The sequence below is a fragment of the Bos indicus x Bos taurus genome, chromosome X (assembly GCF_003369695.1).
Source record: "Bos indicus x Bos taurus breed Angus x Brahman F1 hybrid chromosome X, Bos_hybrid_MaternalHap_v2.0, whole genome shotgun sequence".
Lineage (NCBI taxonomy): Eukaryota > Metazoa > Chordata > Mammalia > Artiodactyla > Bovidae > Bos > Bos indicus x Bos taurus.
Genome location: NC_040105.1, coordinates 89,802,114 through 89,827,596, shown reverse-complemented (window position 1 = coordinate 89,827,596; position 25,483 = coordinate 89,802,114). Strand labels below are relative to the sequence as shown.

General features: G+C 43.3%; 1 protein-coding gene across 1 annotated transcript in view; it reads right to left on the bottom strand.

Moving 5' to 3' along the window:
- The window catches only part of LOC113888101, a 93,371-nt gene extending 70,801 nt beyond the window's left edge, over positions 1-22,570 (bottom strand). Inside the window, 12 exon segments of the mRNA XM_027535424.1 lie at positions 15,134-15,206; positions 15,736-15,778; positions 15,875-15,990; positions 16,059-16,153; positions 16,273-16,380; positions 16,665-16,741; positions 17,686-17,757; positions 17,905-18,012; positions 18,545-18,625; positions 18,749-18,853; positions 18,960-19,043; positions 22,535-22,570. Of these exon segments, the coding sequence (XP_027391225.1) occupies positions 15,134-15,206; positions 15,736-15,778; positions 15,875-15,990; positions 16,059-16,153; positions 16,273-16,380; positions 16,665-16,741; positions 17,686-17,757; positions 17,905-18,012; positions 18,545-18,625; positions 18,749-18,853; positions 18,960-19,043; positions 22,535-22,570 (998 nt within the window).
- Between the last annotated feature and the right edge of the window lie 2,913 nt (positions 22,571-25,483).

The window sequence follows — 25,483 nt, the reverse complement described above, 5'->3', positions numbered from 1 at the left end:
AGATTCCTGAAAGAGGACCCAGGCCTGGGACAGTGGGCAAGACTAAAGAGGGGTGGATGGAAGGGAAGAGATGGGGAGTCCACACTGCCTGGGGTGAAGAGTGGGGGCTCCCAGGTAAACAGATAAGGCTGAGAGGTAACTGATGGGACACTCCTGGGCACTGAGGCTATCTGGGTGTAGGACTGATTGGGGAAGGACCATATTTGCTTCCATGGACACTACACAGCCCCTTCATACACTGAAAAGTCACAACAATGGTAAGGAGTAAAGACAGACACATGTCTGTCACTGGTCCACGGAGCAGAGAGGGACCAGGTCCACTGAGAGTAGGGAAACTGTGCTGATACTCAGTTCCCTGAACCTCCTTGAAAGTAGGAAGCAGACCTAAAGGGGAAGAATTCATGAGTAAGAGATGCCCCATGCCATCTGGAAAAATATACACCCTCTTTAATTTCTCTCTGACCCCAGACCCCAGGGACTCCATCTGCCAGTGAGGTCCTACCTGCCTCCTGGAGTCACATTCCTGGCCAGAACATTCTGTCCACCTGCTAGCTCTCTGGTTTGTTCCATCTCTGCATCGTCGCTGACATCACTCAGGCTTTTCTCCTCCTTTGTTGTCTCCAGTCCTTTCATCAGCTCAGTGAGGTGTATCACAACACAGCACTGCCGTGACAGTTCAGTTCAGTTCAGCCGCTCAGTCGTGTTCGACTCTTTGCGACCCCGTGAACCACGGCACGCCAGGCCTCCCTGTCCACCACCAACTCCCAGAGTCTACCCAAACTCATGTCCATTGAGTCGGTGATGCCATCTAACCATCTCATCCTCTGTCATCCCCTTCTCCTCCTGCCCTCAAGCTTTCCCAGCATCAGGGTCTTTTCAAATGAGTCAGCTCTTCGCATCAGGTGGCCAAAGTATTGGAGTTTCAGCTTCAACATCAGTCCCTCCAATGGACACCCAGGACTGATCTCCTTTACAATGGACTGGTTGGAACTCCTTGCAGTCCAAGGGACTCTCAAGAGTCTTCTCCAACACCAAGGTAACTCCAAATTTAATATTCACCTTCACTATCATTTACATATTTTTTTTTGCATTTTCCATTTCTGCAGAGCAAAAATCTGATAGCCCACAATCTTGGTCGAAGAAGACAGTGACTGAAAGGAGTGGTGTTTTTCCTGTATCCAGACCAACACACAGACTTTTGGTCACTTTATGGATGCCCTCAATTTTGAAGTGTGACCCAATTTTGGTATTACTAGTGTTGGGCATGTGTATATTTTCCTTTCCTGGGATTATTTTAGGTGCCCGAAAGAAGGTGTCTGCTGTACAAAAACGATCTTAATGACTGGATAACTGCGATAATGTCGTCCCTCACCTACAGCCAGACATCTTGAAATGTGAAGTCAAGTGGACCTTAGGAAGCATTACTAGAGACAAAAGCAAGTGGGGGTGATGGACTTTCAGCTGAGCTGTTTCATATCCTAAACGTGATGCTGTTAAAATCCTGGCCTCAATATGCCATCAAATTTGGAAAATTCAACAACAGCCACAGGACTGGAAAGGGTCAGTTTTCATTCCAAGCCCAAAGAAAGCCAATGCCAAAGAATATTCAAACTACGGCACAATTGGCACTCATTTCACATGCCAGCCAAGGTAATGCTCAAAATCCTTCAAGCTAGGCGTCAACAGATGTGAGGACCAAGAATGTCCAGATGTACAAGCTGGATTGGCAAAGGAAGCAGAGATCAAATTGCCAACATCTGTTGGATCATAGAAAGAAGATGGGAATTGAGAAAAGCATCTACTTCTGCTTCATAAGTAACGCTAAAGCCTTTGACTGTATGGATCACAACAAACTGTGGAAAATTCATAAAGAGACAGGAATACCAGAGTACCTTATTTGCCTCTGGGGAAACCTGTATGCAGGTCAAGAAGAAACAGTTAGAACCAGACATGGAACAAAGCAGTGGTTCCAAAGTGCGAAAGGAGTACATCAAGTCTATTTTTTATCACCCTGTTTATTGAACTTATCTGCAGAGTACATCATGTGAAATGCTGGGCTGGATGGATCACAGATTGGAATTAGATTGCAGGGAGAAAATATCAATAACCTCAGATATGCAGATGATACCACTCTAATGGCAGAAATCAAAGAAAACTAAAGAGCCTCTTGATGAGGCGAAAGAGGGAAGTGAAAAAAATGGCTTAAACCTCAACATTCAAAAATGAAAGATAATGGCAATCTGGTCCCACATCCACTTTATTGCCACTATATGGGGGAAAAATGTACAAACAGTGTTAGCTTTATAGTCCTTGGTCCAAAATTGGTGCTGATGGTGACTGCAGTCATGAAGTTAAAACGACATTCACTCCTTGAAAGTAAAGCTATGACAAACTAGACAGCAGTAATTAAAAAAGCAGAGACATCAGTATTGCCGACACAAGGTCCGTATAATACTATGGGTTTTTCCAGTAGTCATGCAGTGATGTGACAGTTGGACCACGAAGAAGGCTGAACGCCCAAGAATTTATGCTTTTGAATTGTGGTGCTATAGAAGACTCACGAGAGTCCCTTGGACAGCAGGAGATGGAGCCAGTTCAATCCTAAAGGAAACCAACCCTGAATACTCACTGGAAGAACTGATTCTGAGCTGAAGCTCCAGTATTTTTGCCACCTGATGTGAAGAGCCAACTCAATGGAAAGACCCTGATGCTGGAAAGATTGAAGCGGGAGGAGAAGGGGATGGCAGAAGATGAGGATGGGTTGGATAGTATCATGGACTCAGTAGACATGAGTTTGAGCAAACTCCGGGGAGATAGCGGAGGACACCGGAAGCCTGGTGTGCTGCAGTCCATAGGGTTGCAAAGAGCTGGACATGAGCAATTACTGAACAACACAAGGAAGGTACTTCAAAGGTGCTTTTTCATTTACCTCTGTTGACTGTTTATGGGGACTTTGAATGATCCTGGGACTAAATTTTCCCTGAAACCTGCCCTTTGAACATTTGCCCCTCTGGATGTTCATGAAGGCTCTCAACCTTTCCTGTCTCTGTGGTGTTCACTGCTTTGCTAACTTGAATGGTTAAACCCACGAGCTTGCCTTCATTTCAAGAGAGTTTATTTGGAAAGGACAGAGTGATGCATGTGAGAAACTACTGTCAACTCAAGACCTTAGTTAAAATGCTGGGAAGTGGAGACCCTTCCTAACTGTTGAATGTAACATTTGTTTAGAGACAGATTCCCTTCTCTTAGCCATGTGATTTCCCTGAGGCTGCTCAATTGGGATGATCATACGGCAGAGTCATAAATGATTCCTGGGTCCACAACTATTGCCTATCTGTGTGAGCAGGTATACCTCATCTTTGACCCCTGGTGTCCCCTTTCCTTGGGGGCACCTCCTACGTGCTTGATCCTCCTGGCAAGTGTGCTGGGCTGAATGTACCCACATGCAGCATGTGGTCATCTTGTGGTCTGGGGGCCCGAGGGGACGTGTGAACAAATTGTGGCATCAGGTGTTCAGGGGGTTAGTGGGGTGTGTTAAGGTGAGGCTCAAACTGGGGGGCTGGTGACAGCTTTCCTTGGCAAAGCCTCCTGGGCTGGGGCAGCCAATCGTGGCCTGCTGAAGGCTTTGAAGACCCCCACAGCTCCGCTACTAGGCAATGAGCCCCCTAGGCCCGCTTGCTGGCTTCAATTTTGTGGTCCACCCCATCTGGAGCCAGCTGGGATATTTTAAACCTTCACACCCTCGATCTTTGGCCTCATTTAAGCTTCTAGATATTGGGGAGGGGTGCACTGAAATGGACCTTCAATGTCTGAGTGCAAAGGACAGACCCAGAACTTCCTCTGCACCCCAAGTTTCTGCAAGGCCCCCCAGGCTGCCCTTCAAGACCCATTCCCTGCAGTTGGGCCTGGCCCACCTCTCACAGGCTGCAGGTGGCCAGGCTTGTGGAGGGAAGCTGAGAGTGGGAACAGCAGATGACTCCCGTGTTGGGAGCCTGAGGATTCCCTACGTCAGTTCAGTTCAGTCACTCAGTCGTGTCCGACTCTTTGCCACCCCGTGGACTGCAGCACGCCAGGCTTCCCTGTCTATCACCAACTCCTGGAGCCTACTCAAACTCATGTCCATTACGTTGGTGATGCCATCCAACCATCTCATCCTCTGTCATCCCCTTCTCCTCCCGCCTTCAATCTTTCCCAGCATCAGGGGATTCTCCAATGACTCGGTTCTTCCCATCAGGTGGCCAAAAGTATTGGAGCTTCCGCCTCAGCATCAGTCCTTCCAGTGAATATTCAGGACTGATTTCTTTTAGGATGGACTAGTTGGATCTCCTTGCAGTCCAAGGACTCTCAAGAGTGTTCTCCAAACCACAGTTCAAAAGCATCAGTTCTTCAGCACTCAGCTTTCTTTATAGTCCAGCTCTCACATCCATACATGACTACTGGATAAACCATAGCTTTGACTAGACAGACCTTTCTTGGCAAAGTAATGTCTCTGCTTTTTAATATGCTGTCTAGGTTGGTCATAGCTTTTCTTCCAAGGAGCAAGCGTCTTTTCATTTCATGGCTGCAGTCCCCATTATAAGCATGAATGTTTTTGATGGTCCAATTGTTCTATCTTTGGTCAGTGGGAGCCCCTCAGGTTATTTTTCTTTTTGATATAATTTCTGTTACGAGAGTTCAGTCCAGACCCACCTTGTACAATCCTTACCTAGACCAGAAATCAGGCATTTCTCCAGGAAGCCTGGTGCCTTTCAGTGGGAAATGTGTTTAGAAAATTCAGTGCAGGGACTACAGTTGCTGATTGCTACTAGATTGGTCAATGTTTCTTGCCCCTTTCAGCGAATAGAGCTAATAAACCTAGATCTCATAGTCAGAAAATCTACATCATTGTCATGCATCCTGGGTTGCTCTTCTGTCCCCTTATAGGTACACATTTTTATCATCAATTGTATTTACTGCCCAGTTTAGAGAATATAAGAACAGATAACATACATTTGTTTCTCCTTTCAGATGTAAAAGTTGTCATACTTTATACCAGTGCTATCCAATAGAAATTTCTGTGGAGCGAGGAAAATATTCTGTATCTGTGCTGTTCAACACGGCAGTCATTAACTAACATTTTATTCAGGAATTGAACATTTAGCTACTAAAACGTGGCAACTGTGATTGATTCTTAATGCCATGTAATTTTAATTTAACTTACTGTAAGTAGTTACTTGAGGCTAGTGGCTATCCTATGGGACAGCAGCAGCTCTACACACTTTTCTACACCTGTTGTTTAGTATCACTGAACATTATATCCTGGCAATGACTCCATAGCAATAGAGAAGGAGAGTCTTATTGGTTTTTTTTACTCTTATTGGTTTTTATAGCTGCATAGTCCTTTTGGATGTAGATGGACCACAGTTTATTCAACCAGACCCTCGCAACAGGGGGCTGGTTGAATATATATGTTGTATGTGTCTTGTTTCTTATCTTCTGCTGTATGCATTATTCTGGCAGGAATGATTTTGTACTTAAATCTTTTTTTCTTTTTACATTGTTACTTAGGGTAATTTCTTAGAAGAGGTTGCTGATTCCAATGGTAAGTCTCCTGGTAATTTTATAAAATCATAACAAATTCCCTGGTTAGGAGTTGTACCATGTCACATTACAACCAGCAACGTATATGTCTCCATATTACTTCACAGACTATGTAAATGATGAGAAGAGGCATCTTGCTTTTGTTGCTGTTGTTTTTTTTCCTCTTTGCATCTCTTAGTCAAGAGTTAGTTTAAATAGTTTTTAACATGTTTAAGGAACATATTTTCTGGAAATATTTCTTTGTATGTAGTACACTATCTCCTCCAGAATGTTCTAATTTGCCTTTTATTTTCATAAGCTTTCTGTACAAGGACATAAACTTCGTTGGTTAGATAAGTTGTATATTTTCCCCAATGTGTAATTTTTCATTTTACTTTGCTTATGTGATTTTTTGCCATGCAATTTTTAATGGAATCGAGTGTTACCATGGTTTTCCCTTCCTGTTTCTGGATTTGAAGTCATCTTTGGAAAACTTTTCTCAACTACTAGCTTCTAGAGGAAACGACTGGGGGTGTACATTTGTGGACAGGAGAAAGAGAGCAAAGGATCATATTAGAGTGTCAGGTGTAAGAGGAACCCAGAAAACAAGTGACCATCATGGGAGAAATCTGGGAAAACCATTTCTTTGAGTCAATAGAATTGGGCATTTGGACCAGAGTTTCTGTCCTGTGTTTGTCTTGATAGCTCAGTCTCTATTCTTTTCCATCTCTTGTGGATACATGCCAGGCTCCCCCTGACTGGCAGAGAACATCTTTATAAAGCTGGAATTCCATGGCATCTCAAATGGACATGTCAGATGACTAAATGGATAGAACCACCCTCTTATCTCCTCAGGGGTAATAAATTCCAAACCAATTCCAAAGTGTACCATTTTGACAGAACAAAAGAAAGGGAAACCTGCAGCTGGATCTGGTGAGAAGAAGCAAAACTGAAACCAACACTGACCACCTCATCCTTGACTCTCTGAGCAATGCCCAGTCAGAAAAGGTAATAAATAGCCTATTAGTCCTATGCAAAAGGACAGAGGTTTGAGTTAGAAGGTGCCACATTGTCCCATGTTACAAGCTCTCCCACTCACCTACATCATTTCTTGTTTCCATGACAGTTTCCAGGACTCAGGGTCAAGCTTGGACTACTGTTGCTTAGAATGAAGTCTGAAGTCAAAGGGATGAGGGTTGTATCCCCATCCCCAAGGGATGGCCACTAACGTCCATCATGTTTCCTATAGGCATTTCCAGTTATGCAGGTCTGCGGATGAAGACAGAGAGGCTGAGATGCAGATAAGGAATTGGACCAACAGTCCCTCCACATAGTACACACACGGTATACATAATACCTCAGTGAGAAGCAGGATAGAAACTACACGCATATCCTGTTAGTCTTTTTACACACGTCTGAATTTTCAAAGAAACTTAAAGCCCGTTGTACCTACTTCTGTCTTTTAGGAAACTTTTTACTTAAAAAAAAATAATGTGTTTTCCTTGAGGGAGAGAAAGAAAAATATGTAGAAAAATGGAGAGTGCTGCCACCTGGTGAACAGAGTCAGAACTGCAGGTGTGAATGTCTGAACTGGGGGTTTGGCAAAGGATGGGGGACGGAAAGAGCCGTGGTATTGGTGTGGAGTGGAACGGATTCCCTCCCACAGGCCAAGATTTCTAGACTTCACACTGGCAGCAATCCTTCTGTGTTTATGCCCATGCTGGGATCATCAAGCCCGGGACTGGAAATCCAGCCTCCTAGTGAATTGAGTAGAAAGCTGCACGAATTAGTGTATGGATAATTGATATAAACAATTTGAGACAAAAAACACATATAAATACACACACATATAGAAAACTGTCAAATACATTGTTTTCAACGCCTTCTGAAACAATGAATATATGAATGTTGTATCTTTATCAGGGTGCAATTTTTTGTATTTTCAACATTTTATTCAGTAAATTACATATTGAAAACACCCTAGAAAGGCAACGTTATAAAATAAAAACATCCTCTATCTTTGACAATGCATATTCACCAAATAATCATTACAGAGATCTGTTTAATACCTAAGTCAATGAATGTATTTCTACACTATTCTTTTGTGACTCAGCTGTTGATAAACCCGTTTTACAAAACTTTCTCTTAATATGTTGATAAGTCACCAATTAATACTTCTCTTTGTTTAACACATATGGAAAAAATAGAGACATGAGTTTCTCTTAACTTCTTGGTGCCTACTTTCCAGATTTTTCTCTGCATATTTATTTTCACTAACATATTTAATCACACTCATACACCCATGCTGATATATATTCTTTGCAAAAAATAGCATCATATTTTTGGTACATCATGACAATCCTGTTCACTTAATATGATTTAATTCTTACTTATTTACATAGTTTTTTTTTCTTTTCAAGTGTTTTTGTGCGCTCTTGATATCATTGACCTACTCTATAGCTTAAGAAATCTATATGTGAATATAATATCTCCAGGTGTTTACACAGCTTTTAATGTTGTTATGCAGAGGGTATCCAATACTTTGTAATGAGTTTTAGTGTTTTGCATGTTCTTCACATTGTTTTGAAAAGAACAACTGAATAATGATGCTTCCTGGGATGTCGAATGTCAGTTAAAGTATAAAATGGGAAATGCTGAATCATTTTTGTAACTCCCGTTTATGAATCCTGAAGTAGTAGTTAATAATGCTGTTTCCTAGGTCATGTTACTTAACTTTTACATTCTGTTCCCTGAAATGAACTGAGCAAGGTAGCAGAATAGAAGATTAATCTATAGGAATCTATTGCATTCCATCACACTAATAAAGAAATATCAGAAAGAGATTGCAAAAAAAAAAAAAAAAACACACACACACACAAAAAAACAACAATCCTATTTAAAATGCCATCAAAAATACCTAAGAATGAACTTAACCAAGACATAAAAACTCTAAAACCTTGATCAAATAATTGGAAGAAAATACAAAGAATTCAAAAGATATCCCATGATCTTAGATCAGAACACTTAAACATGTCTACACTTCCCAAAGATATCAACATATTTAATGCAATCCTTATCAAAAAAAACCTATTACATTTTCACAGAACTAGAACAAATATTTCAAAAATTTATATGGAACTACAAAAAGACCCAGAATTACCAAAGCAATCCTGAGTTAAGGAACAAAGCTTGAGGCATAACCCTCCCAGACTTCAGGCTATACTAGGAAACTACAGTCATCAAAGCAACTTGATACTGGAACAAAAGCAGACATATGTATCAATGGCAGAGTAGAGAGTCCAGACATAATCCCACGAGTGTGTGCCTGCGTGTGAAGTCACTTCAGTCGTGTCTGACTCTTTGCAACCCCATGGACTGTAGCCCACCAGGCTCCTCTGCCCATGGATTCTCCAGGCAAGAATACTGGAGTGGGTTGCCATGCCCTCTGCCAGGGCATCTTCCTGACCCGGGGATGGAACGCACGTCTCCTGCATTGCAGGAGGATTCTTCACCTCTAGTGCCACCCGGCAAGCCCAAACCCATGCACCTATGGTCAATTAATCTTCAACAAGGGAGGCAAGAATGTACAATGCAGAAAAGACAGTCTCTCCAACAAGTGGTGCTGGGAAAACTGGACAGCTACATGTAAATCAGTGAAATTAGAACACCCCCTCGCACCATATACAAAATAAACTCAAAATGGTTTAAAGACCTAAATATAAACTCTTAGAATTCTGAGACCAGAAGCAACAAACACTCTGACAAAACAATCATAGCAATATCTTCTTAGATCAGTATCCCAAGGCAAAATAAATTGAAACAAAGATAAACAAATGGAACCTAACTAAACTTAAAAGGGAAGCCATCAGCAAAATGAAATGACAACTTATGGGATGAGAGAAAAATATTTGAAATGTCGTGGCTGTCAAGGATTTAATATCCAAAATGCACAACTCTAAAACAAAAGGTAAACAACAAAATGAAAAAATGGGGAGAATATCTAAATATTTTTCCAAAGAGATGCAGATCTCCAAGAGGAACTGGAAAAGAGGCTCAACATAAGTAAATATTAGGGAAATGCAAATCAGAAGCACAATGAGGTTATGCCTCACATGGGTCAGACTGGCTATCATCAGAAAGTCTACAAATAATAAGTTCTGGAGAGGGTGTGGAGAAAAGGGACCTTGATACACTGCGGGTGGGAATTAATTTGGTGCAGCCACTATGGAGATTGGTATGGAAGTACTTGAGGAAGCTACAAATATAGCTACCATAGGATCCAGCATTTCCACTTCTGGGAACATAGCCAGAAGGAAAGAAAACTGTCATTCATAGCAGCACCATTTACAGTAATCAAGACACTCAAACAACACAAGTACCCATCAACAGATGACTAGCTTAAGAAGATGTGATATGATACACACACACACACACACAGACACAGTCACACGAACAGTGGACCATCACTCAGCCATAAAAGGATGAAATATTACCATTTGCAGCAACATAGACAGACCTAGTGAATATTATAGTTAGTTAAGTCAGTCAGAAAGAGAAAGTAACTATGATATGATATCATTTATATGTTGAATCTTAAAAATCATACAAATGAATCTATATTCAATACAGAAACAGACTCACAGACAGACAAACTGAGCTTATGATTACCAAAGGGGATAGGGAGTGGGGAGGGACAGAAATTAATTAACAGGAATTTGGGGTTAACAGACACAAGCTTTTATCACAAAAAGGGTATCCAATAAGGAATTACAGTAAGGTGCAGACATTATACTGATTAATTTATAATAATATATGGATAATAAGCTGAAATACATATATATATCCAAATTGCTTTACTGTACACCTGAAAATAATGCCCTACACCAGCTGTATCTCAATGTAAAAAATTCACACACATCTGTGTCTCTTTTGCTGTCTCGCATACAGGGTTGTTGTTACCATCTTTCTAAATTCCATATATATGCGTTAGTATACTGTATTGGTGTTTTTCTTTCTGGCTTACTTCACTCTGTATAATAAGCTTAGTCTTTTGGACTCTGTGGGAGAGAGGGGGGGATGATTTGGGGGATGATTTGGGAGAATGGCATTAAACCATGTATAATATCATATAAGAAATGAGTCGCCAGTCCAGGTTCAATGCAGGATACAGGAACCTTGGGGCTGGTGTACCGGGATGACCCAGAGGAATGGTATGGGGAGGGACGTGGGAGGTGGGGTTCAGGATGGGGAGCACGTGTATACCCGTGGCAGATGCATGTTGATGTATGGCAAAACCAATACAATTCTGTAAAGTAAAAAAAAAAAAAAAATCACACGCAAAAAACTCTCTTTCTCACTGTTTGTGAGTGCATATTGGCCTTGAAAAGAGTAGGGCTGAATGAGATAAAATGTAAAACAGGTTTCATATAGTAGTTGAACATGTTACTGTCCTACAATCCAGGTCCTCTTTCCAAAGAGTAACAGCTTGTGCTGCCTCCTGGGTTCAGTTCAGCACCTCAGGAATCAGGTAATCACTGTGGCCCCCACACCCATTCCTCCTGGCCCAGGGAGTAGGACTTCGTCCCCATTATCATCTTCATGTCCAGTGGGGAGCATGACACAACCTAGATTCTACATCAGGTGAATTTTCCACGATCAGTCTTTAAGCCCTGGAAATCCATCATCTAAAATGCAGCTGCTGGTTTGGCCTGTGCAGAGGGCAAAGGGTAAGCATCTGACCCTGGAAATTTTACATTCTCTGTCAGCCTGAGGCTGACCATCTGTAAAACAGGACTGCGGGCGCCTACTTATAGACTTGTTAGAAGAAAAGGAGAAAACCTCAGAGAACGGCTCATATACAACGGGACTTTGAGATGTATTACTCCTGGCCCACCTTGCATCTTGTGTGTGCATGCTAAGTCGCTTCAGCTGTGTCTATCTCTATGCAATGCTATGGACTGCAGCCCACCAGGCTCCTTTGTCCATGGGATTCTCCAGGCAAGAATACTGGGTGGGTTGCCATTTCTTTCTCGAGGGGATCTTCCTGACCCAGGGATCGAACCTGCTCTCTTATGTCTATCTGCATTGGGAAGCAGGTTCTTTACCACTAGCAGCACCTCAGAACATTTCTGCCTATGTCCTCTTAAATAGGAGATTTGAAAAAGTATCTGGAAATGTAGCATCAAGTAAACGTTGGTTCCATCTCATCAATTCCTATTTCCTCACACTTTCTGGTGTCTTTTTTCAAACTCTAGTTTGACCAGAAGTAACTTCTTATTGAACCCCCAAGGAAGGATTAGTACAGGAGAGCAGAGAATAGGCACAGGTCAGCTAGACAGAAGTCATCAAGCAAATCTCCAGTTCCAGAGTCATCAGCTGACCACAGGACCTGTGCTGAGTCCCTTACCTGTGTTGGCCTCAGTCCTAACGCATAAGTACACTCACTACAGAAACAGAGGTGATGGGCAGAGCCTTTTCAGTCAGAAGACCAGGATTTGATGCTGTGAACCATTATGTGCTGAATGATTTACCTTGATAAGTTAGTCATTTATCTAATATGTGTGCTTGGTATCTTTTATCATTTTTATGAGGTTTTTTTTCAGTTTTATGTGTACTATTATTTTTCTTACTACTCAGCCAAAATATGAATGGTGGAGGTGGTAATCAGCAAGAAGTTAGGGATGAACCCAACTGAGAGTGGAGTACATAGGACGTGAAGGGTGTGGAGGTGAGGGATGCAGACAAGCATTGGGCTCTCCCTGGGTGCTTGGCCCTGTGCCCATCCTCTAACGACCCAGGGAAGATTCTTACCCAATAGCGTTCCTGGTTCTCAGCTGCAGACAGCGGTGACGTGGGGGCTACCAGGGAGGTGCCTAGCTGAAGCACTCTGCCCTGATCAGCTCCTCTCCACTGAAGGCCACCATAGCTGCCCTTCCATTGCCATCTCTCAGCTTTTTGCTTCTGGGTATCAGAAAAGGCGCCCCTGTGGAACCTTCCAGACTGGATTCTTAAAGGGCTTCCACATGCAAATGATACTCTCTTTTCCCCAGTCCTCAAAAGTTGCCCTGCACACTAGGGAAAGGAGACTCCGAGGTAAAGAAGGAAATGTCTTTCTCTCAGAGGTATGTCATCTCCACATATTTACCTGACATACTGTGCTTTTATAAGTAATGATATTATACATTTCCTACACACAGCCCGATGATACACACACACACACACACACACACGTAGATATGCTGGCAATTCATTTTAATTCTAGTTCATCTCCTCATGAAACTGAACATAATGAATTCTTTTCTTAGGTAATGAATGCATGTGCACATGTCTGTGCAGTATTATATTCATCAATAGGGGCTTTTGAGGGAGTACCCCTTGAGCCTGTTATATCACAGGAGAGCAAAGTGACCATTTCTCTAGCCCATAGTCTAAAAGGGAGGCTGCTCCATTGTCCTCCAGAGAGGGCAAGGGACAGAACCTCACCCAAAGTTCCTGCTTATCTGGACAGGCGACAGAAGCTATAAGAGGAGCAGCTCTGTCATCTGTGAAATGGGACTCATCTCTAACACAGAGCTGTCCTGAGGAGTGAGTGAGAAAGCCTGGGGCTAAGGCAGGCGCTGTCATTTCTCATGGTTCTCCTAATGAGAAAGTAGATATCATTAGAAAGGAAGCAAGGCCTCTCTGATAAGGCTGGAGTTCAAAGTTCTAAAGAGAGAAGGAACTCTAATCTCTTGGGAGACTCAGAAGCTCCTAAGAGGTACCCAACATCATATCTGTGAGCAGACTCTGATCCAGTCCCCATGCTGGGAAGACAGGCTTGCCTTTGACTCACCTGGTGATTTCAGTGAGAGATGGCAACAGGGCAGTAAGCTGTGGTGTTGCCTAACTGCTGCTCCTGAACTGCTCCTTATGTTAATACATTGATAGGAAAATGTTGGACCTGTCTCCCATTCAGCACTGCAGAGGGTATCAGATCATGCAACATCCAGCCATGTCACACCAGAATTTCCAATATCTGCTGCCTCCATGTGGGACAAAACACTAAAAGTACTACCATTTTACTGAAATACAATGGTATTTCTTTCATTCACTAATAACTCAATATATATTGGGCTTAAAATTTACACTATTCCATTTGAAATATCTCTTTACTCTGCAGTAGAAATAAGAGGTTAAGAAAGAAAATGAGTACATGGGAAAATTTTAGGGTAAAAAATGAGATGGGATGGCTCCTTCACATTAACTTTTAATCTTACTCAAGTTTCAAGGCATTGAAGATTAAGTAATCAATCCTTGGACTTCACTTCCCCATCCAGCCACATGCCTCTCTTTCTCTTCGTTTCTGTCTCTGGTTTCCTTTTCTCTCTCTCACGATGAGATCTCATTTTCTGTAGATAAATACACAAATATATATATATATATATATATATATATATATGCACAAATATGCCTATACCTACATAAGCAAACTTCAAGGAAGACATAATGAAGATGAAAACATTAAAGGGGTATCTTTGGGTGGTATGTTGTGGAACAATGATTTTCCCTGCTCCCCACTGGACATCTACTGTGACATACAGAGTGGAATGAACCTCAGGCCCAGTGTATCAAGATAAAAGTGCCTGAAAACCCAACTGTCTGTACAGACAGGCGCAGGATTCACCAAACTCACAAAAGTGATACAAGCCTGCTCAAAACAACTAGTAGCTTACTATGTACTAAGAATGAAATGTTCAGCGTAGAAATAACTGAAATAAACAAGGAAAACAATTTACATTCAAGTTCCCATTACTTACTCGTCCACTCCTCCCAGCTCCCTCCCAACTCCATGCAAACGCAGCAGTCACTTCTGAGACTATTGGAGGTGATTCCACACTGGGAGGAGAAAGCCCACACCATTTCCTGCTACTCAGGGGAGAGGCGGAACATGAACGTGGTCGACAGTGTAGGCACTGGGATGGAGAATGCAGACGCTGAGCTTCACTGGGACTGGCTTCCCTTACAAACAGCTCTTCATTCACTATACAAAGACTGGAGGAAAAATGCACATGTGGACAATTTATGGATGGACCACCTGCACCCCAATCCTGACTGCTCCACACTAACACTCAGCAACTAGATCCCTTCCATACCCTCCTGTGTCTGTCCCCAGGCTCCTTAACTGGTTCCGCTGCGCCTCGCCCAGAGCTCACCTTCAGAGAGATTGTCTACCAGCTTCACTCAATGGACAGTCTGTTCCCCAACCCAGGGACAACTTCACATTTACCCTGAACAGTAACTCAGTACATTACAGTACAGGAGTGTACAGTCTGATCCCCCTTTTTCAGAAGAAGACAGAGTTACAGACAGATCATGTGACTTGACCAAGGTCACACAGAGAGTGAGCACTGGGTCAAGGAGAGAACCCATGTGCTGATTCCAGAGCCCATGCTCTTCCTAACCACTAGGCTAGACTGGTCCTTGGATCTCCCTGCTGGCTTTCCACAATACTGAGTCAGCCTAAGATCTGCATCCACATGCCCAGGGCCCTGAGCCCAGGCTGGATGGGCCATCCCACCCACAACATGGCTCTCACCTGGAAGAGCTGGTGGGAGTAGTGGTGAAGGTCCGGGTGAAGGCACAGACACAGCCCTGAGAAATGCCTTCCACTTCAACAACACACAACAAACAATAAGCAAGAGTACCCCCTAAGAACCCCACGTGTTTACAGGCTCCCACGTCATTCCCCAGTCAGGGTCTGACTTGACACTCATGCTGAGGGGATAGCTGTTCACATGGGGAGTTGCATGTCAGGAATGGGGAGGGCAACTGTAGGAGATGTCTGCTCCCAGTGACATGTCCCCATGACAACCACTTCACAAGTTCATGGGATGCATTTTTCTCAGGTGCTGAAGAGATGGATATTATGAGGAAACTGTGAGGTTAAGTAGTAGCTCAGGTTCTCAGTGTAAGGATCTGGTATGGGAGCCACCAAACTCCACAGCCTGTGTCCCTAGTGCCCAGGGTGGGCAGGGCAGACATGGACGCAGTTCAGACCTGGGTTGTCTGTGGGAAGACTGAGGGCTGGGGAGGGGAGGGCAGGGGAGGGAATCTGGAAGGAAGAGTTCTGGTGGGAGGGAGCCTGACCAGGCGAGAGAGCAGTGTGGCATCTGGGGGGAGCGGGCTACACACACTCACCTTCCTTGAACACCCCACTGACAGAGAAGCAGAACATCGTTTCCTGATAAGGAAGAGACCAGGTACTCAGTCACCCCTCATCCTCTTTCCCACCTGCGCCTTTCTGCCCCTCACCACCAAGCGAGAAGCAGGTGCTCACCGTGTGGAAACACATGTCCACCTCAAAGGAGCTGAAGTCATGCTGAGTTTTGGGTAATGCACAGAGGGCACGCACAATGTCATGTTTTGTGTGTTTCAGCATCTGGACACGCAGTTCTGTGGGCGAGGGGAAGAAGGGAAAGTCAGGGCAGCCACACCATGGACCCTGTGATTGGCCCCCTTACTGCCCTTCCCATTCAGCTTTTCCACCACACACTCACTGGGGTCCTTGAGCTTCTCTGTATTCCTGTTGTCCTTGAAGTACAGGTGCACACTGCTTCTAGGAGACACAGAGGAAACTTGAGTGGTGGTCGGCCAGCATAGGTACCAGCAGGAGCTGGCCTGCATCTGCTGGGGAACCACATGGCCTGGGGGAGGAGTCTAGGCTGTGATACTCACAAGCCTGAGTCCTTGGGGTGGAATGGAATGGTCAGGAAGAAGCAGGCCTCCTCATGATAAAAATCCAGCAGTCCCTGGCGATTTCCATAGTCATGAATCAAGTAATATCTGAGGGAAGCAGTGAGTAAAGTCTGTCTCTCTGGTCTGGAGTTTGGGTGGCTTCCCTTGTTCTGGCCCTCCCCTTGTTCAGATTCCCAGGGATACTTACTGCTGCAGGAATTGCAGGATTTGACTGTTCACCTGATCAGATTCAAAGAACTTCCCTGGAATTAAAACAGTCCTCAGGACAAGGGCTGACACACCCTCATGTACCACCTAGGACCCTGCTGGATCCAATGTGCTCACCTTGCACATTGATAAGAACTTGGGAGCTTCAATAGCACACTTATAACCTGAAAGTGTCTCCTGGCCATCCTGGAGGAGGGAAGAAGTCAGCAGTGCAGTCCAGGATGTGGTACTGGATGATCAGCTAAAAGGATGGGCCCAGGATGAGGGGGGGGGGGGGTCTGAAATCAGAGGAGAAAGTGTCCTGGAAATGCCAGTGGCAGGACTAGATTTTCAATTATCTTCATGGTTTCCCAAAGCCTGTGGAGTACATGGCTGAAGAAGATCCAGATCTTTTTCAGAGTCTCACCAAGAACGGTACACCTCCCTCCCACAGGACATTTAAGGGTCAAGTTCAGAAATGGAATGTGGACAGTTCCTAACATGTTTCAGAGTAGTTTGAGGGCACTGTCGATGCTATTTAGTGGAATCTGTGATCAAGGAATGCCCTTACCAAGCTTAGTAACCTAGGGAACAATTCCAGGATGGTTTGCCAAAATCAAGACAAAAGAGAAAAGTCAGTGAAACTGTGGAGATGACCCTCCTCATTGGAGCAAGTCACTTACAGCAATCACAGCCCTGTGTGCGCCCCCCTCCCAGAACTCAGTATCCTAGCATTCCAGGGCCCTGGTCACCACTCCATAGACTGACCTAGAGGGAAACTGTTCCCTCCACTCCTTCCTACCAGTCCCTCTTCCATCTCCTTTCCCCTGGGTAGCTCCCAGCCAGACTGTCCTGACTCCCTTCCTCAGTGCCACAAGGACCAACACCTCAAATTCAGTCTGCCAGGCCTGCCTCCCCTCCCTTCCTTCCTTCCTCAGGGGCTCACTGAAGGCTATGGAGAGAAGAGGGAATGGGGGGAGAGCCCAGTGCTTTCCTACATCACAGGTTGTCCGGCACTCTGTCAAGTAAGGACAAACCTCAGGGATGACCAGGTGTTATGTCAGGGAGGTGACCAAGGTGGGGCTCAAGAGGTAGGGAGAGGGAGAGTGGAGGGAGGAGGGGAGAGATGAGAGAGATATAGGGGTGTAGAGACAAGGCAGAGGGTGACCTTATGTTGGTTGACTTATCAGGGAAGTTGGTGCATACGGCATTTTTGTCTGCACACATCCCTTCTGGTTCCAGCTGCTGACCCTTGTCCATCTGCCCTTCAGCCTTCACCTGGAATTATGGGTAAAACCCACATCTAACAGATATGTCTGCATCCACACCCTTCCTTTCCCTACAAATCCACTTCCCCTTATCTGTTACCACCCCATGAGCCCTCCTACCTTCCTTTCAAGGGAGGATCTGGGTGCCCCACCTCACCTCAGTGTTGGAGATGTTCAAGTTCTGGGTGTTGGAAGCATTCCCCATAATGGTGGACAGGCCATTCAGCAGGTAGGGTTTATTGTTGCTCAGGTCCAAGGACGAAAACTATGATGAGGAAAGAGAGTGAGGACCCCAAAGGGAATACCTGAGACATATTTGCCTGTTCTACCTAATCTCTCCCTCCCTCACCATTGGTCCCAACATTGGGCCTTGGTCCTCACCAAGGGCCTGATTCCTGGATGGATGTGTATGGAAGCAGCCATGCCATTTCTACAGTTTTGTGTCATTCCAATATCACAGGTCATCAAATCTCCAGGAAGCCAGGATGAGGGATACAGAGACTGAGAAGGTCCCAGCTGGAACACCTCCAGCACCAACCCCTCCCCATGATACCATCTCTGAGGGCTCTACCCAGACAAACCCTCTACCCTCACCTGCCCTACAGTTACTGCTGTAGCCATACCAGGGCCAAAGCAGAGTCTCTGGATGTCAAGAGATTGCTGGCAGGCATCCTATGGTTTGTTCATGGTCAGCTGCAGGGTTAGGGATGGGGTTCAGTGGTTCTGAGTCTGAGGGTGAGTGGGGGGGAGCAGTGGGTCTGGCTGTGAGTGCACAGTTTATGCTGAGTCTGCATTACCTTTATCTGCTCCACCTTTTCAGACGTCAGCGCCTTCTGCACAGACTGGGGTGACTCACAGGGTTCAACCAAGATAAATATCTGTAGAGAACACAAGAGGGGCTGGGTAAGCTCCAGGAAATCTGTGCATGGGATCAAGCAAGACCATGCCCCTCCCCTGCCCTCTTGTCCCTAGTCAGGCCTGATCACGCCCTTGATGCACACCTTTTCATTAACCTCATTGAAAATCTTGCCATTGACATTCTTCAATGCACAGGCAATGTCAGCATTCTCTACAAAGAACTGGGCCTGCATTTTCTCATAGTGAAACTGTAGGGAGAGTGACAGGAGAAGCAGAACATGAGACCAGTGCCATTTCCCTTCTGGGCCTGCAATCTACCCCATTTCGTCTCATCATCTCCATGTCCTGTCTTACTTCGAATGCAGTGAAGGGGACACTGCTTTGCTTCTGAATCAAATTCAGCAGCCACTTCTCATCATATTTTATACCAAAGGGAATCTAGGAGCAAAAAAACAAATGGGAAAGAGAATGGATACAAAGAAATCTACGGTTAACATAAGACCCAACTGTGTCTTGATTTAGGACCTTTTCTTTAGGCTTTAAATTATTTTTAAAGATAGGACAGTATCTATTATCTTAACTTTTTTTTTTTTTTTTTTACCAGACATGGATTTTCTATATAACTTTCTTTTCATTCAAACACTCTTCCTGAACAGTCGACTTAATATGTTTCACATGTACTTCCTTTTATAAATTTCCAAGAGATCCATAGGAGGTAGACTTGGCCTGTCACTCTGACACGGACCCCAGAGACTCAACCTCTTCCCACACTCAGCTTGAGCCAAACACGTGATCTGGTATGAAGTGCTCCACCTCCCTGGTGGTAGGTTTCCTCCTTTGCTTTTAGTCAACCTCTCCCATACTCCTCCTTGCAGGCAATCAGTTTCCTTTCTATTGCTTCTCTGAACTCACCCTTAGATGATCTAGGAAGATAGCTCCTAGTAAGAACAAGACTGATTACCAACACCACTGCCCCAGAAAAGTTCCCAGCATCTCTACACAAATCTGACATGACTCTGTCTATCATCTTCTACATATTAGGTCCATTTAGCCAAGATACTCACTATGATCTTGAACCAGCTCCCCAAGGTCTCATCCTGTCTGTTTCTCCCCATTCTTTTTTTCTGGAGGCTTTTGTTTTGTCTCCATATAAATATGCATTTGGTCTTGTTTCTGAAAACTACTTCTCTGATGATGGGATGGAAGTTCACAGGAAGCACTGTGGGGAAGTGGAGAGAAGAAAGTGGTCCATATAGGCTTGGAAAGTCTTCTCTACATTTTCCCACATGATATCAGAGCTACAATGATGATTGCTCAAGCATTAATCTCATCCCGTCATTCCTCAGTCTTCCAGGTTGGATAGAAAAATGGCAGGTTTAACTACAAGATTTTGTCGTTCACTGGTTGGTACATGTCAGCCTTGGTGACCAGTCACTTACTATCTTGCTTGGCTGTCCATACAAGCATCACTTTCTTCTGAATCTCTATCTTGTTGCTGCTGGGAAATGACCTGTTCAGACCAATAGATGTATTGCCTTCGGTAAACACCCCAGCTTGGTGCTCTTCTTTGTAAAGGGTTCACTTTATCGGTCTGCTCTAAAATTGACAACAACATATCAGTGGTCCCAGTACCAGAAGAAGTCCTCAGTAAACATCATGGCTAAAGAAAAATTATCACTGACTTTATGATAAACAGCAATGCATCTCATGCTAAAAAAAAAAAAAAAAAATCTGGACGACTTCACTCTGGCTCCACTTTTCAGGAAATGAGAGGTAGGGAGCAGTCACAGCCAAGAAGAAAACAGGCATTGAGGAAAGGGTCTGGATCTAGAGTGTAGTCTGTAATGTTAGACTTCGCTCTACTTGGTTCAGGCTAAGTGACCTGGGACAAGTGGCATTTCATCCCCAAGTCTCAGTGCTCTGCTCTGCTCTGGGAGGACATTAAAACATACCCTTAAATCTACCGTGGTGTGATGATTCAAAGGTCAGAGGTGATCTGCCGCCCTGAAGGAAGAATTAGAGAAATGAATGATAAGTCTGATGAAAAGATCCAGAATGGAGTCTGGAGAGATATAATATGGAGAATATCAAAAGAGAGGTGTAGAGAATTACAGGTGATGCAAGGAGTATACCTAACACACAGTTAATGTGAGTGCCAGAGAGGAGGAGAGGAAGAGAGTGGAGAAATGGTAGCTGATGAGAATTTGGTTGAAAAGTTTCCAGAAGTAGCAAGATATCAACAGAAGATAATAATATTAATCGGATTAAAAGTATTTTTTAAGGAAAAATATTTTTAAAAGAAACTACGTTCATGTCATCATCATGCAACAAAAACTCAGAAAATTTGTGGTCAAAAGATTCAAACTAAAAGAAAATTTATATGTTGTTCTTCAGGCAGAAGAAATAACTTCCCAGGTGGAGTCACATAGATACAGGAAAGAAAGCCTAATGCCATTTGTGAATGTGTGAGCAACTTTAAATGAGTACTGACTATATAACACAATGATACTAATTTCTTCTGGGAATTTAAATGTAGGGAGAATGAAAACATGTGACAATATGTTTGGAGGGAGTATACAGAATCAAAGGGTCTCAAGGTCCCATACTTCTCCCAGCAGTTTTAGAGAACTAATTAGCTAATATTAGACTATGAAATGGCAAAAATATCCGTTGTAATCTGAAGGGTAACTACTACAAGAATGGCAAAAGAATGTTTAACAATCTAGCCACATGCGGTAACAATTTTCATAGTGATAAAATATTAATCATTTCAAAGGAATTTAGAAGAGGAATATGCATATGTATATATACATTAATACAACATATGTAAACCAAATTACATCTTTTTTTACATTAAAAGATTCAAACTAAATATTACTAAAAAAAAAAAAAAAAGGCAAAACAACAATCAAACAAAAGGCTGTTATCAGATGAGAGAAGAAACCTTCCATCAAATACTCTTGAAAAAAGACACATGCAAAATTTAATCATCTAGAAAATTTGAAAATAAAAAATGGCAAAATGTATACCTTCTCCACATGAACCTACAGAAAGCTGGTATAACCATATTATACCAAAAGAAAATGTAGACTTTAAGAAAAAGAAAACATTACAAGAGAAAGAGAGAAATTTTTTTATGCTAACAGAGGCAATGCTGTAAGAAGATATTAACACAAAATTCTAAATGCATGCCTTAAATCAAAGCCAAAATATTGAAAACTAGTACTGACAGAAATAGAGAATGGACAAAACAAAAGTCACAGTGGGAAACTTTAACACAGCTCATCTAGTGATGGATGAAGTGGCAAATTAAGGGAAAAAAAACAAAATTAAGCTAGAGAGTTAAGATTTTTAAATATGACAAATATATTAACAAATTAATTTAATTGATATAGACCCACCCACATACATAGGAACTCTGATGGAACGTTGCAGAATCAATCATATGCTGGAAAATAAAGCAAGCTTCAAGAAGTGTCTATGGACTAATACAATTTACCCTGGCTAGTTAATAGAAGATTCTATTAGAAGATTCTATTCTTCTAATAGAAGTAGTAATGGTGGATTTTCTTACTCTTCCACCTCTATTATTAATCCAAAGAATGGTAGTTTCTACGAACCCCACCCCTCACCTAGGTTACCATCCCCCCCCCCCTCCAAGCCCTAAGCTACATGACTCAGGCTTTTTCCTTAAACAGGGGAAAAATACCCATACGTTGGGATATTTTCCATGTGGAATGAAGATGGGTGTCCGAGCCCATGTGACCCATTTCCTCAGAGTGGAAATTAATCAGCCTTGGCCCTCTCCCTGCTTTCGCTATAGGACGGTCAGCTGGTTGGGGCCCTGTGGGTTGGAATGGGGTAGGGAACCCAGAAATCCTCCTGCTTTGTGAGGATCTGAAGAGAAGGTCTCATGCAGACCAACTCACCCATGGGATGGCCTGAAAGCAGAGATCTGTCACCATTGTCCTCACAGGCTGCTCTAGAAGGGACTGTGTGGGTCTGGAGCCGGAGGTTTGGAGAATATCAAGGAACGCTGGCAAGCAAGGAGACAGCAGGCTCCAAACTCTCAGGGTCATGAAAGATGGAGTCCTTACAGGAAGTCTCTTCCTCAAGGGCATAAAGGAGGAGAGCCCTGGGAGTCAGAGGAGACTTAACTTCCTGTAATTACTGCCCTCTGAGTTTGCTACTAGCCTAACATCAGGGAACTCTTTCCAACAGTACCACCCCTTCAGAGGAGGCCAGCTAGAATCAGGAGGCTTAGGGGATCTTGATACTTGTAGCTACAAACACAGAGAACTCTCTATGCCAGATTCTGCATCAGCTACATTACATTGTGTTCCTTCATTCTGTAGACCCAGAGAACTGGGAGGACCAGCAGTAGGAAACGCTCTGTCCTTGCTACATTGCCTCTGTTCTTCCCTGTATTCCTCACAAGGGGAGTCTGATACCAAAATCATCAACTTTCCAAGGTTGCTGAGGCTTACTGAGGTGCTATACTTGTCTAGGGTCATTCAGATGCTACTGGGAGAAACAGGCCAGAATTGAGCTCTATGGAATGTAAGATGACTTCTTGAAGCATAGCTTTACTAAATACTTGGTGCAATATAGGGGGTTCTCTGAAGTTTATGCAAAGTACCTGAGCATTCTAAAAATAATCAAATGGCTAAAATTAAATCTAACACATTCCAGAGGATCATATGAAAACAACAGTAACAACAAACAAACAAAAAAACCTTGAAAGTATAAAGAAAATACCAAACAGAGTTTGATGGGTCACTGTAATGACAGTAGGGGAAAAAAAGCTAAACCATATCCTTTTCTTTAAAAATATATAATCAATGTAGGCAAATATCCCCTAATGCAGTCGTCCCCAACCCTTGGGCCACAGAAAGATACCAGTCCCAGGCCTGCTAAGAACAGGACCTCACAGTAGGAGGTGAGCAGAGGACTGGCAAGCAAGCAAGAAAAGATTCATCTGCACCTCTCCACCACTAGGTTTACTGTCTGAACCATCCCACCCTCCCTTAGAGCCGGAACTGTAGCTCTGAAAGCTTCAAATCAGATGGGTTTCTAAAGAGAGAAGGAGGGAGAAGCCTGGGCTCCAGTTCATGAACCAGAACTTTCTGGAAATTGTAATATCTTCTGGAATTTTCCAATATTTTCCCTTCCCAGATCTCTATGCCCTGAAAGAAGAATTCTAGGGCCGAGAGAGGTGAAGAAACCCTCACAAGAGGGTGTGAACATCTGAGGTGAGGGAAATGTAAGGCAGAAATGCATACGAATACATAGATACACTGTCAAGTGAAAAGATGAAAATTTTGACTTTTTATGAAACATTATCATATGAATATTTTTCTAACACATAAATATATGAACTTTTCTGTCAATTAGTTATTATTTTCAGTGTTCCTCTTGACAAATTAGCCTAGTCATAAAATTCGAAACATTAAAAATATATTCTTAGAAACTCACATGATTCTGTACCTTACACCTACATGATCCCTTCACCATGACTCACAGATACCCAAGACATCCAATGCAAAAGGATTGGTGCACATTTTCCTGAAGTGTTTCTCTTCTGGTAATGTGTGTTTTGTGTATATGTGCTTTCACAAGGTGGGGGTGGGGTGGGGTGGGGGTGTGATAAGTCATTCAGTTCATATTAATGTAATCTAAGTTACTTTTCATTCCAATCCCAAAGAAAGGCAATGCCAAAGAATGCTCAAACTACTGCACAATTGCACTCATCTCACACGCTAGTAAAGTGATGCTTAAAATTCTTCAAGCCAGGGTTCAGCAATACGTGAACTGTGAACTTCCAGATGTTCAAGCTGGTTTTAGAAAAGGCAGAGGAACCAGAGATCAAATTGCCAACATCCACTGGATCACCCAAAAAGCAAGAGAGTTCCAGAAAAACATCTATTTCTGCTTTATTGACTATGCCAAAGCCTTTGACTGTGTGGATCATAACAAACTGTGGAAAATTGTCAAAGAGATAGGAATACCAGACCACCCGACCTTCCTCTTGAGAAACCTGTATGCAGGTCAGGAAGCAACAGTTAGAACTGGACATGGAACAACAGACTGGTTCCGAATAGGAAAAGGAGTATGTCAAGGCTGTATATTTTCACCCTGCTTATTTAACTTATATGCAGAATACATCATAAGAAACACTGGGCTGGAGGAAGCACAAGCTGGAATCAAGATTGCCGGGAGAAACATCAATAACCTCAGATATGCAGATGACACCACCCTTATGGCAGAAAGTGAAGAAGAACTAAAGAGCCTCTTGATGAAAGTGAAAGAGGAGAGTGAAAAATTTGGCTTAAAGCTCAACATTCAGAAAACTAAGATCATGGCATCCAGTCTCTTCACTTCAAGCCAAATAGATGGGGAAACAGTGGCTGACTTTATTTTTCTGGGCTCCAAAATCACTGCAGATGGTGATTTCAGCCATGAAATTAAAAGACGCTTACTCCTTGGAAGGAAAGTTATGACCAACCTAGAGAGCATATTAAAAAGCAGAGACATTACTTTGTCAACAAAGGTCCATCTAGTCAAGGCTGTGGTTTTTCAGTGGTAATGTATAGATGTGAGAGTTGGACTATAAAGAAAGCTGAACGCTGAAGAATTGATGCTTTTGAACTGTGGTGTTGGAGAAGACTCTTGAGAGTCCCTTGGACTGCAAGGAGATCCGCCCAGTCCATCCTAAAGGAGATCTGTCCCGGGTGTTCATTGGAAGGACTGATGTTGAGGCTGAAACTCCAATACATTGGCCACCTGATGCGAAGAGCTGACTCATTTGAAAAGACCCTGATGCTGGGAAAGCTTGAGGGCAGGAGGAGAAGGGGACGATAGAGGATGAGATGGTTGGA